Genomic DNA, 12,784 nt, shown 5'->3' on the forward strand with positions numbered 1-12,784 from the left:
TTAGAAGGTAATACGTCTAATAGAACCAACTCTTGAGCTCATGGCACCCCAGTCATTGTACCTTCTGTATTCGCCAGGTCTCAGGAGGTATTGTCTGCCTCTGAAATTAGGGTGCTCATAAAAGATCCAGTATCCATCTTGAACATTGCAAGAATGGATATCATTGTAATGGAAGCGGTCATAAAGGGATGGACAGTCATCAGTGAACTCCATCATCTGACCACCAAAGTCTGAACGTTCGTAGATTATCATTTTGTAGGATCCCTGGTGCTATGGGGTGAAAAAACATTTATTTAAACATCATTAACTGTAATGCTAAAATGTATAGGCCAAGCATACTGTAAGATTTAGAACTTTAAGTAAAAGTGGAGTGCTCACTTGGGGTATCATTCGACAGGATCTGACACAATCATTAAAACCCATCCACCGTTGGTAGTCAGCATACTCGCCCTGGCGCAGAAAGTACTGGTAACCCATAAAGTGTGGCCGCTCATATACCATCCAGTTTCCACTTTCAACCCGAATAGAGTTACAACGTCTGAAATGAGAGTGAAGGTCAGTGCAGTCACTGCTGCACTCGTAGGAACTTCCCTGGAAGTTCTTGTCTTCATAGAAGATGATCTGTAATAGATTTTTGTTGTTTTATTTTATGTTGTTTTTGTTGTTGCATTCACACACACAGCTAAAACACCCCCTTCCAGCATTTGGGCACATTGTTTATTAACATTGCAAATATTCAGTGAGACAAAGATATACAAAAGCCTCACCTTCCCCATTGTATTGAATCAGTGTTGTCCCAGTTCAGTACTGAGAGAGGGCTACTGGTATCCTTTTATATACTTTAGGAAAAGAGACATTGTCAGTGACATCAATTAACTTCAGATGTCAGCTTTTTGCTTTATTGAAAGAGTGGTCAGCTGATGAAGAACAATAGGAATTTGTATCATTTGGTAGCAGACCAAATTATTTTTTTGTCACCTTGTGGAAGACAACAGTGCTGCTAATTAACCCCTTGTTCATGAAAGTTTGAATTGTGATTCTGATGTATTGCATGATAAATACAAAATAATGAGTGACTTTGAAGTTCCTGTCCTCATACAAGATAATCTTAAATGAAAAACTGTAGTAAACAACAATACACTATTGACCACAGTCTAAAATTAAAATAAATCTGTATATCAGATTTAGATTGAATTTACTTTGCCCGTAGTCATTGTTTCGATTTGTCTCAGGATTGCAAGTTCAAATATTTTTTTTCTTCTCTTTTATACCTTGCTAAACACACGAAGAATATGTTAGCCTGTTGTACAATGCCTGACTAAGTAAGTATGACATAGAAACCACTAAATGTTACCATTCAAAGCTAGGCATGTGACGGTATCAAATTTTCATGTTGCGATTAATTGATAAAGCTTTTATCACGATATTATCACAATATTAAAATAAGTTGCAAAACAATTTTTGTCAGTTTAACAGGTTTAAGAACTCTTTTTGTAATGAAACAAAAACAACTGACTGAAATTTTCAAACAGATTAAAATGCAAAAGAATTAGGCTATAAAGAACAACAGCTAACACTTTACTCTATTTAATGCATTAACTAAGATTGAGCAATAGCTAGGAACCCAACTGATCATTGGTATTTTTTTTTTTTATTTATTAATTAAACATTAATTAATAATAATTAATACTTTAAGAATTTTTATTGTCAGTTTAGTGATAATGAATTAACATGTTAACTAATGAAGCTGTACAATAACACTGAACAATAACAAATAATCAGAACATTTCTAATCATTAGGGCATGTTGTAGTCCAGATTAAAATATAAAAATGTTTAGGTTTGAAAATAAATATCCTTTTAAGTCTTTTTTAAGTATTCAGTATTTGGTGCTGTGATGAACAACACTGAGATTACAAAAAAATGAATGGCTGTTTGAAGAATTTTAAAAACTTCACTAGCGCAGTTACTTTGTTTGTACGGTTTCCGTGGTAACCGCTGCACGCTGCTGTTCCATCAGCGCCCTCTGCTGTCAGAGAGTGAACGCGCACTGTCATTCAGCTCGTCTCCTTCATTGTTTCCGTCGTGTGTTTCTCGTGCACGTTGGGATTGTTTACATCTGAGCGCGTGTCCTTTTGACGCAGAATACAGCGGTGTTGTGCATTTTATACGATTGATGGGTAAAGTATTCTTAATATCCTTATAAAAATTAATAATTGGTAATAAATTATTTACGGTATTCTGAAGTGCCCGCGATTACAATGTCGTGTATATTCATTATCGCGATTTATCGCATTACCGAATATCGGCACAAGTCTATTCAAAGCCTAGAGTTTGTGAGGTGAGGCCCACTGACCTAAAATTATATTGTTTTTCCTTGAAAAGTGCAGAACAGGAATATTCTGATCAGCCGCGGTTCGTCTGTATAGGCAGGTGGGGCAGAGCCACCAAAATATTCATCCAAACATATATACACTGAATTAATAATAAATTATAAATGTGTTCAACTATTTTAAGTCGTAAAGTGAGCAGGATATATTAAAACGTAGTGCATGGATTCAGCAGGCATGTATTTATGATATTAAGTGGGGCAGCCGGTCTCACAGCCTTCCCCAGCTCTACAGCGCCCCACAAATTTCCAATGTAAATCTATGGTGAAAAATGGAACTGCAGCGCGCTCTCATAGACAGCCATTGGGGCAGATTTCCTGTTTATTTCCATGTGCCTTTACCTTCGTTTCAGACCTATCAGTCCGCTTCAGATATGTGTGCATCAGGTTAGTTACTAGCTGGTATGTCTGTTCTTCGTATGTGGAGTAGCGTATTAAAGGTGCCCTAGAACTTCTTTTTAAAAGATGTAATATAAGTCTAAGGTGTCCCCTGAATGTGTCTGTGAAGATTCAGCTCAAAATACCCAAAAGATTTTAATTCATTTTTTTAACTGCCTATTTTGGGGCATTATTAACTATGCACCGATATATAGGTTGCGGCCCCTTTAAATTATCGTGCTCCCCCTCCCCCGGAGCTCGCGCTTGCCTTGAACAGCATAAACACAGTTTACACAGCTAATATAACCCTCAAAATGGATCTTTACAAGATGTTCGTCATGCATGCTGCATGCATACATCGGATCATGTGAGTATAGTATTTATTTGGATGTTTACATTTGATTCTGAATGAGTTTGATAGTATGCTACGTGGCTAAAGCTAACGTTACACACTTTTGGAGAGATTTATAAAGAATGAAGTTGTGTTTATGAATTATACAGACTGCAAGTGTTTAAAAACTGAAAATAGCGACGGCTCTTGTCTCCGTGAATACAGTAAGAAACGATGGTAACTTTAACCACATTTAACAGTATATTAGCAACATGCTAACGAAAAATTTAGACAATTTACAAATATCACTAAAAATATCATGTTATCATGGATTCATGTCAGTTATTATTGCTCCATCTGCCATTTTTCGCTATTGTCCTTGCTTGCTTACATATGCAAATATTGGAGGCGTACACCCAGACTGTTACGTACGTCGGTGTCATGTTGAGATTCGCCTGTTATTCGGAGGTCTTTTAAACAAATGAGATTTATTTAAGAAGGAGGAAACAATGGAGTTTGAAACTCAGTATGTCTTTTCCATGTACTGAACTCTTGTTATTCAACTATGCCAAGGTAAATTCAATATTTAATTCTAGGGCACCTTTAAATTAAAGGGTTAGTTCACCCAAAAATGAAAATAATGTCATTTATTACTCACCTTCATGCCGTTCCACACCCGTAAGATCTTCGTTAATCTTCGGAACACAAATTAAGAGTTTGAAATTAAAACACAAATTTTAGTTGAAATTCGATGGCTCCGTGAGGCTTGCATAGGGAGCAATGACATTTCCTCTCTCAAGATCCATAAAGGTACTAAAAACATATTATAATCAGTTCATGTGAGTACAGTGGTTCATTTATAATATTATAAAGCAATGAGAATATTTTTGGTGTGCCAAAAAAAAAAAAAAATAACCACTTATATAGTGATATCAGTGTGTCGAATCATGATTCGGATCATGTGTCAAACCGCCAAACTGCTGAAATCACGTGACTTTGGCGATCCGAACAGATGTTTCGACACACTGATTCATAAAGCTAGAAAGCTTCCTGAAGCAGTATTTTGAAATCGGCCATATAATGCTGCAAACACGGGATCATGTGCTGATCACCCTTACGAAAAAGGATATTTCATTTTATTAATTATACTAAAAGTCCCTCTGAAATCAAAATGTAAGTTTTTTTTTTTTAGCTTTCAGTATTCATATGTTAGTGTTATACTTTAAATTTTATATACTTTATGTAGTAAGTATACTCAAATCAATTTACTAGTAGTATATTTGTAAGTGTACGGTTTCACTATTTCACTATTACTAAATTGGCCCACTTTGTTATATAAAGTATATGTTTAAGTGTACTATAAGTGTAACAGTAGTAAACTGTAAGTGCACAACTAGTTCACAGCTACATTTCTCATTTGTATTGCATCTGTACTACAAGTGAACTTGTAGGTTTTCTAGTAGTTTACTATTTTGGTAACACTTTACAATAAGTTTTCCTTATTTGACATTACTTAACTACTTTATTTAAAGCTGCAGTCCACAACTTTTTTTGTGTTCAAAATGTACAAAAAATATATAATAAAAATGTACAACATGAACCCATTTTCCAAACCGTGTTTTTGTCTTATCCTGAATCATTATGGTACACTTATAATAAGTGTTTATATTCAGACTATTTCAGATCGGACTGGTAGGACTCGCCGCAGAGTATCACAGTAACTGCGTGACTCGCCATAGACATACACGGAGAAAAGTAGCTCCGGCTAGAATGTTCCTCCGCAAGATGCGCGCAGTTCTGTTTATTAACCGCTAGAGGACAGCAGCTTTAACATGAACTAAGAATTAACAATAATTCTACAGCATTTATAAATCTTAGTTCATGTTTATTTCAGCATTTTCTAATACATTATTAAAATCCAATGTTGTATTTCTTAACATTCATCTTCATTTGTCTTCAGAGAGGGGTTGTAGTAAAACAATCTGTCACAATCGAGAGTAGAGCATTTACCAGGAAAGGACAAAAATAATAATTATATTAATAGTAAAATAAATAAAAGACCCATAAAGAGAAAAAAACAAAACAAATATGTGATTAAGCAGTTCAAGGCACGCAGTAATATCCATGTTCAGCTCAATTACATCCCTATAATACCATGGAGGCCATCCTACAGTGTCCAACACAAACTCTGGGAGAGAAAAGAATCCCATATTTTGTGAAACTGAAATGGCTTGTTTTTAAAGTTATGCTGCCTCATCATCATTTTTTTCTCTGGAACACAGAAAGAGGCAAATTACTTTTATAATCATGCAACAGATATAGAACAATATCAATTGTTTAGAACAGTCAATCTGTTTAACGTAACCTGTCAATAAACAAAACGTTATGGCATTCATTAATTCACATTTTTTCCTTGACCTTAAAACATGCAAAGAAACACTTTACATCAGCATGATAGTTATTAACACCTACCCCAATACATAGTCCTTAAACTTTGCAGGCTGTTTTACCTCTCTACCAGCAAGGGTTCATTTGCAGGTGAGTGTACGTGTGTGTGGTGTGATGGGAGGTGGGGTACTAGACCCATTCATAGAGTTTCATATCAGTCTCAAGAGAGTTAATTCACTGTTAACATCAGTTAATTCACTGTTTCCATGTACAATCTGTCTGGCGTGTTTCAGGTGTTTCTAGTGTCTCTGGAACACTCTCGATGTGTCTCCAATTCCGACGAGAGATTGTACCTTCCTTTGTCTGTACATTGTATGAACTGGGTTCATGAGCTTTTCCGATGACTGTTGCTGATGTTTTCCATCTTTTTTCTCCATCCAACTTGACTTTCACTCTTTGTCTTGTATGTAAGTCAGGTAAACTGCATGCTGAGTAGCGTCAGTTGTAGAAGTACTGGTATGCCTGTTTGGTTGGTTTGTCCTTCCTTCTGACTTGTTCATAGTCATTTGGACTTGGTAGCGGCCTAGCAGTTTCTTTGGCAGCATCTGAAGGAGATTATTAGTATATGGGCCTTTATGTCCAGTAACTGACGGTTTGTCCTTTTCTTTCCATACAGGCTAAGAATTTGCCGATCCAGTCCAGTATGCCATCCGGACTCCTGATGTCTGCAAGTGTTCTGGCAAGTTGAGGGTGACTAGGTAGGTTCAGGAATGTTTGTTTAGATATGACTGTGATATCTGCACCAGTATCAATCTTGAACTTTACAGAAGTGCCATTCATTGGTAGCTTCACATGCCACTCATCCTCATTAGCACTTTCAGAATCTGAACCCAGAAACCACGTGCTGTTTGATTTGACCTTGTGTCTGCCACTGGTTATTTCCTTTACTGTCTTTAAACTGGTTATTTCCTTTACAAAAGATTGAGTACACGTATAGGCCAAATATACGTACGCTTTTCTGTGAGTACCAGTCAAGTATACTTAATTGCAATTTTAAGTATATTTCTGAGAAGTACATAAAAAGTAGACTGAAAGTATACTTTCTTATTTTTAGTTTAAAAGAAGTGTACCAATAGCACACTTGAATAAACGTATTTTATTAAGGGCATGTGAAGAGTGCACTTCGCTTTGAAACATGCAGTGCAGCAGACTATAATACGCAGCCTTTTGGGATTTCATAAGGGCACTAAGCCATATCGTGATTTTTGACTTTAGTTTGTTTGACATATGCTTTGTCATGTTCGAGACCTGTTATGTTATTATGAGAAGCATAAAATATTTTCCGTTCACTATGAAACTGAGGCCGTAAATAATGGGAAACACTGATCTCATTTTCAATTGAACATTGACCTTTCAATCAAGTCAAGTCACCTTTATAAATAAAGTGCTTTTTAAAATACAGACTGTTTTAAAGCAGCTTTACAGTGATAACAGGAAAATAATGCAACAAAGATTGTTTTGGCTCTATAGCAGCTCTAGAAGAAAATAATGTCATTGTCCAGGTTAAGTAAGTTTAGTGTTGATTCATTTTCATTGTAATAAAGTTATTAACGTAGTTATTTATCTGTAAAGCAGCTGTGGAGAAAACAGTGATGTCATTGTCCAGCTCAGTTCAGTTTGCATACAGTGGTGTCAATGCAGGCATAATATTGTTGAATATTAAGTGTCCCCAACTAAGCAAGAAATAATAAGACCTTGGTTAATAAGCGATGATCTTCCAGCGCTGTTTCAGCTGGGCACAGTAAATCAAGACCTGTCAATCTGAGCGATCAATCCAATCCAATCCAATCGTGCTCCAAATGACGAACTTTCAAATGACGTTGGAAAACACTGTGTCATGATTGTAATGTGATCGGATCGCGGAAGTCCAATAACTTTAGCTAAGCAGCATGTAATGTCACTCTATGGGGATTTTCTCAAGATCTATGCATTGTTATTTTGTGTGTTGGCTCGTTTGAATTGAGACAACTTACTTCACAACTTGATGTGTGAAGTTACAAAACAGAACATGGCACGAAATTTGTATACAGTTTACTTGGGCGTTGGTGGAGACTTTTTATGGTTTTATGTAATTGACCCTTCGCTAAGCCACGCCCGAAAACTGCCACAGGCCAATCGTGGTTTAGCAACTGTTACTAGGCGCGGGAGGTCTGTCAAGCTTTCGAGCGAGGGAACATGCCGAAGCGTTGTGCCTATGGATTGTGTTAACCTGATACCCGGTATCCTAAAAGTATGGACGGGGTGGTGGAATTTTTTTTTCCCTTCCCGAAACCTAAAACCCAAGGGGAGAAATGCCGGTGTTATGACAATTTGTGCTACCCTGTCAGATTTTGCTACCTCCCATTGAAACAGTAGGTAACTTTAGCAAAATCTGAAAAATGCTAACGTTACCCATCAGATAGTGCTTCCAGAATGATATTAACGTGGTCTATGGCTTTATTAACATCTACACCTACCCCAACACTAAACCTACCCTTACAATAATGCATATACCGTAATTTTGTGTTATTTATCATGACAACAATGATGTAATATTGATGTATGCATATAGGGTACAGTAAGCCCAGGTAGGACAGTCTGATGAGTAGGTTAGCTAGCTAGCTAACTCAGCACATCATTGCTTGGAAATAATGACGTTTTTTGTTCATAATGCATATATTTGAACGTGAAATTAAATTATTAAAGGCAAGACGGAGTTACTTTAGCCTGGTGTGCTAAAAATATAAGCGGTAGAATGTTATCATTGCAAAGTGGTCAGGCTAACTTCTTGTGTTTATTCCACAAGACTTATGGATAAGCTGTTTGATTTATAATTATTAGGATATTTTCACAGATTTCACTTAACCTGCTGTGGATGAACAAAGCTTTTCCTCAATAAATTGTGTGTTTCCCATTTGAATGGTCCGCGTATGAGGCGGCTGCTGCTTGCGCTGGGAGCTTTAGCTTCAATTTTGATCAAATTATTTTCTAATCGGTTGCATATTATGTCGTGGATATATCCCTCGAATGCACACTGCAGTCCCTTTTGTCTTGCTCTCTCAGATAATTTCACCTGTTCGCCAAAAATGACTAATTATCTCCTTGAAAATGTCTGACACCGGTGCATACATCATGTAAATGACTTGCCAGACGCAAAAGCTTTACAGGCGTAGCAACAGTAACTAAGGAGGGCGGGGCTTAGCGAAGGGTCCATTAAATTGCAATGAAATCGCCAAATTTACTTAATTTTTATTACGTAAATTTATAATAATTATAGTCTATTATAGTCTATAGCTAACTCACCTTTGAAAAGCACAGGCTGCCACTGTTTGAAAATACTGGAAATGTTCTTGAATTTCACTGTTAGTACAAATTCTGTAAAAGGTTAATATCTTAATTCAAGTTTTTACATTTTAATTTTTCCCAACCCTGGTCTTCATTTTCTAAACCTGTCAGAGTGCTGCCCTCTAGGCAGTCCTGTTTACTTGAATGTGTTAATGTTTTAGAAGTCATGTAAGCATTGATCCATAGTTAATCACAGAACTGTTTTAATAAATATTCTTCAGCTGGGTTCAACTTTTATGTCTTGCTTGATCATGCAAGCCATTGGTCAGACAGTTGTGTTGTAAGAAATCTGACATTTTTGTTAATAATATTATTTTTAGTTTTATGTTATTTTCAAGTTTAATTTAATCCATAGAATATTTTTATGTGGATTACTCATTAATACAAATGAAATATTGGCATTAAAGATTGTTCAAAACACAATGTTTAGCCTTATATAGAAGTTATTTTATTGAAACATTTGAACATTAATACCAGGAGTCCATGATACGCCTCATGCTCATGAATCTCATGCCACCCATATTGCTGAAGCTCCTGTACTCTCCAGGCCTGAAGTACCACATCCTGCCTCTGTAGTGGGGCTGCTCATACATGAGCCAGTGGCCGTCCATCACATGACAGGACTGGCAGTGAGACATGCGGTAACGGTCCATGATGCTGTCACAGTCATCTGTCAACTCGTACATCTGACCCATGAAGTTCTCCCTCTCGTAGATCCTCATTCTGTAGGATCCCCTGTACTGTAGTGAAAAAGTTAGGTTCATTAGTTTTAATGAATTTGCATTCTAAAAGTATTGTCTATGCTTTTTGTGCAAAATGATTTAAAAAGTATTTTAATATATACAGCTATGGAAAAAATTAAGAGACCACTCCAAGTTCAGAAATCAATGTTAAGTGGTCTCTTAATTTTTTCCATAGCTGTATATATATATAATATATAGTATATAATATATAATATATATATATTTTAAGTTTTTACAAATGTAAAATATTCATGGAACTCACCATAGGGATTGAACGGCAAGACCTGATGCAGTCACTCATGCCAAACATAGACATGTAATCAGCGTACTCGCCCCTTCTGAAGAAATACTGATTTCCCATGTAGTTGGGACGGTCATACATCATCCAGCATCCACTCTCTATTCTGCAAGAGTGACAGCGGCTCAGGTAGGAGGACATGTCAGCACAGTCGCTCATGCACTCATAAGAGCGACCCTGGAAGTTCCTGTCCTCGTAGAAGATGACCTGTGACAAAAAAAATTATGTTCAGAATTAACTTAATTACTATTTATCAATACTATATTAAACGTCACTTAACACAATCCATTTGACTCTTCAAAACTAGTTTTTTTTTTTTTCTCTTTATCAATTTGTGCTGAGACACCATTATAAATCAGAAAAGTAAATAAATCATGTTTTTAATGATGTTTTAAGATAAGAATATTTAAGGCTTACCTTTCCGTGCATGATTGCGGTTGTGGTTATTCCAAACTTGCTACTGTAACGACAGCCTGCTGCCTTATTTATACTATATGGACTCCCAAAGAATTTGTATTCCTATTGTTTAAATTGGCCTTAGTCAGCTGCATGGTGTAGTGAGTGGTACAGTTTGGTACTACAGACCTGAAAGGGTTATTATTTCAAGCCTTGTTGTGGAGAATATTAGAAATTTCTGCTTGTAAAGCAATTCCAATGACAAGAAAGCATTTTAAACAGCCAAAATAAAGCTCAAACCAAATATGGTTGTGTAACTTGGGCTTGTGGAGGAAGTTAACAATTTTTTTTTTTTATCATTGTTTCAATTTAATGTAAACTACATAAACCATTGTTTGCTTTTAAAACATTATTCCAAGTTACTGTATGTCACTACATTTTTCACTTTGAACTTTTGGTAAACTTCTTTTTTTTTTAAATATATTTTCCTTAAATGTATGGTTGCATTGGATACCAAATCATATGTTTTTCTTTTTACTTATTTTGACTGATTTTTTTTCCAATTCATCTGAGGCTTGGTGGTAATGCAATGTAATGCTGAATAACATTTCATGTCTATAAAATTTTTATTACCATTTTTTTTTTTTTATCAACGTAGGAAAAATTATAGCAACCATGAATATTCAACTGACTTTAATACAACATTATTTTTTCTTTTAGCTTGCAACAGTGTTAGGAGTGACTGATGCTAGAACTCTTATAGCAGATATTGAAATTCTGATATTGCTTTTAAGAGAGCACCTAATCAAATATTTAAAATTTGTCCATAGAATTTAGAGGAATTTAGAATACTTAAAATTTGTCCATAGAACTTAGAGTTTTCAGCCTTCAGAAAGTAGAACATTTGATAGTTTGCAGGCTTGGTGTTGGTGCAGTGTAATGCTGCATAACATTTCATGTCTATACAATTTTTATAACCATTTTTTTTTTTATCAACATAGTAAAAATGATAGCAACCATTAATATTGAATTAACTTTAATACAATTTTTTTTTCTTTTAGCTTGCAACAGTGATAGAAGTGACTGTTGCTAGAACTCTTATAGCAGATATTGAAATTCTGATATTGCTTTTAAGAAAGCACCTAATCAAATGTTTGAAATTTGTCCATAGAATTTAGAGGTTTCAACCTTTAGAAAGTAGAACATTTGATAGTTTGCAGTTCTGAGAATTGATTGGTGCTGTTGATCTTGTTGACATGGTATATGTAATATTTTACAAAGAGAGGGAGAGACATGGATATAAATTTACTAGTCAAGTCACCTTTATTTATATAGCGCTTTTTACAATACAGATTGTTTCAAAGCAGCTTTACAGTGATAACAGTAAAATTATGCAACAAAGTTTGTTTCAGCTGTGCAGTAGCTCTAGAGGAAAATAGTGTCATTGTTTAGCTTGAGTCAGTTCAATTGGTTTAGTTCCATTGTAAAAAGCATCAGTTATTCATTTAGTGGATTTCATCTATATATATTCATCTGTATGATATTGTTGAATAGTAGGTGTCACCAACTAAGCAAGCCAAAGGCGACAGTGGCAAGGAACCCAAACTCCATCAGGTGACAGAATGGAGAAAAAAAACCTTTGGAGAAACCAGGCTGAGTTGGGGGGCCAGTTCTCCTCTAGCCAACCATCGGACGCTGTAAGATTATGATTCAAGTGGCGTTACAATTCAGAAGTCAGATTGGGATCGAAGCCAATCTCAGAGCATTCAAAATATTTTATCCAGTTCCATCTGGTTGAAACACCCATGGCGATGGGTTTTGGGAAGTGTTCCCGGTTCCGGTTGACCTAATTTATGCAGCCTAACAATCATTTAACTTGTTTGAAAATAGATAATATACACTGCCCTCCAAAAGTTTGGAAACACCCTAGAAAAGTGGGGTTTTGGACAATATTGGCATTAATCCTTTTTAATTTGTGATCATTTTGCACTGATAAGGGACTACACAAACTACGAAAACATATTTTATTACATAAACAGTTTATACATAAAAAAAAAAAAAAAAAAAAAAAATCAATTCATCAAAATATCCACCATTAGCAGCTATCTGACCTAAACTGGGTTCTAATTGGTTCATTGTATTCTAAACTTAATTGGCAATCAATTGTTAAAGCTCTTAAGGTGTGCTGACCCAAAAATCTTTTACAAACCTGGGCCAATTTTAAACCAGTAACCAGGCATCACAGCTAGCAAAGGGGCATGTCTGACATTGACATGTATATATTGCCATTATTATGTAATCAAAATGAAAATTATTGCTGGTCTTCAATGATAATGTCAAGTTACTTTAATGTATTTGCACCAAAAAATGCTAAGGATTTATGCTTATATTGTCCAAAACCAGGGCAGTGTATGCCAGGTTAGAGATGTGTTTTTAGTCCAGATTAAACTCACAGAGTGTGTCAGTTACCCAAACAAT

General features: G+C 35.6%; 2 protein-coding genes across 3 annotated transcripts; both read right to left on the reverse strand.

Annotated features, from left to right (window-relative positions):
* On the reverse strand, positions 1–1,214 carry crygmxl1 (crystallin, gamma MX, like 1). Of its 2 annotated transcripts, none has more exons than XM_067408573.1 (3): positions 1,200–1,214; positions 379–621; positions 1–270 (listed from the first exon to the last, which is right to left on the reverse strand). In XM_067408573.1, the coding sequence occupies exons 1-3, from the start codon at positions 1,212–1,214 to the stop codon at positions 1–3; spliced, it is 528 nt and encodes a 175-aa protein (XP_067264674.1). The 2 variants fall into 2 exon arrangements, with proteins under 2 accessions (XP_067264674.1, XP_067264675.1); XM_067408574.1 differs by lacking the exon at positions 1,200–1,214 and adding an exon at positions 768–776.
* Positions 1,215–9,336: 8,122 nt separating this feature from the next.
* On the reverse strand, positions 9,337–10,339 carry LOC137035369 (gamma-crystallin M2-like). Its single transcript, XM_067408572.1, has 3 exons — positions 10,328–10,339; positions 9,875–10,117; positions 9,337–9,609 (listed from the first exon to the last, which is right to left on the reverse strand). Exons 1-3 carry the CDS (start codon positions 10,337–10,339, stop codon positions 9,337–9,339), a joined length of 528 nt encoding a protein of 175 aa, XP_067264673.1.
* Between the last annotated feature and the right edge of the window lie 2,445 nt (positions 10,340–12,784).

Source organism: Chanodichthys erythropterus, chromosome 14, assembly GCF_024489055.1.
Source record: "Chanodichthys erythropterus isolate Z2021 chromosome 14, ASM2448905v1, whole genome shotgun sequence".
In the NCBI taxonomy this organism is placed as follows: domain Eukaryota; kingdom Metazoa; phylum Chordata; class Actinopteri; order Cypriniformes; family Xenocyprididae; genus Chanodichthys; species Chanodichthys erythropterus.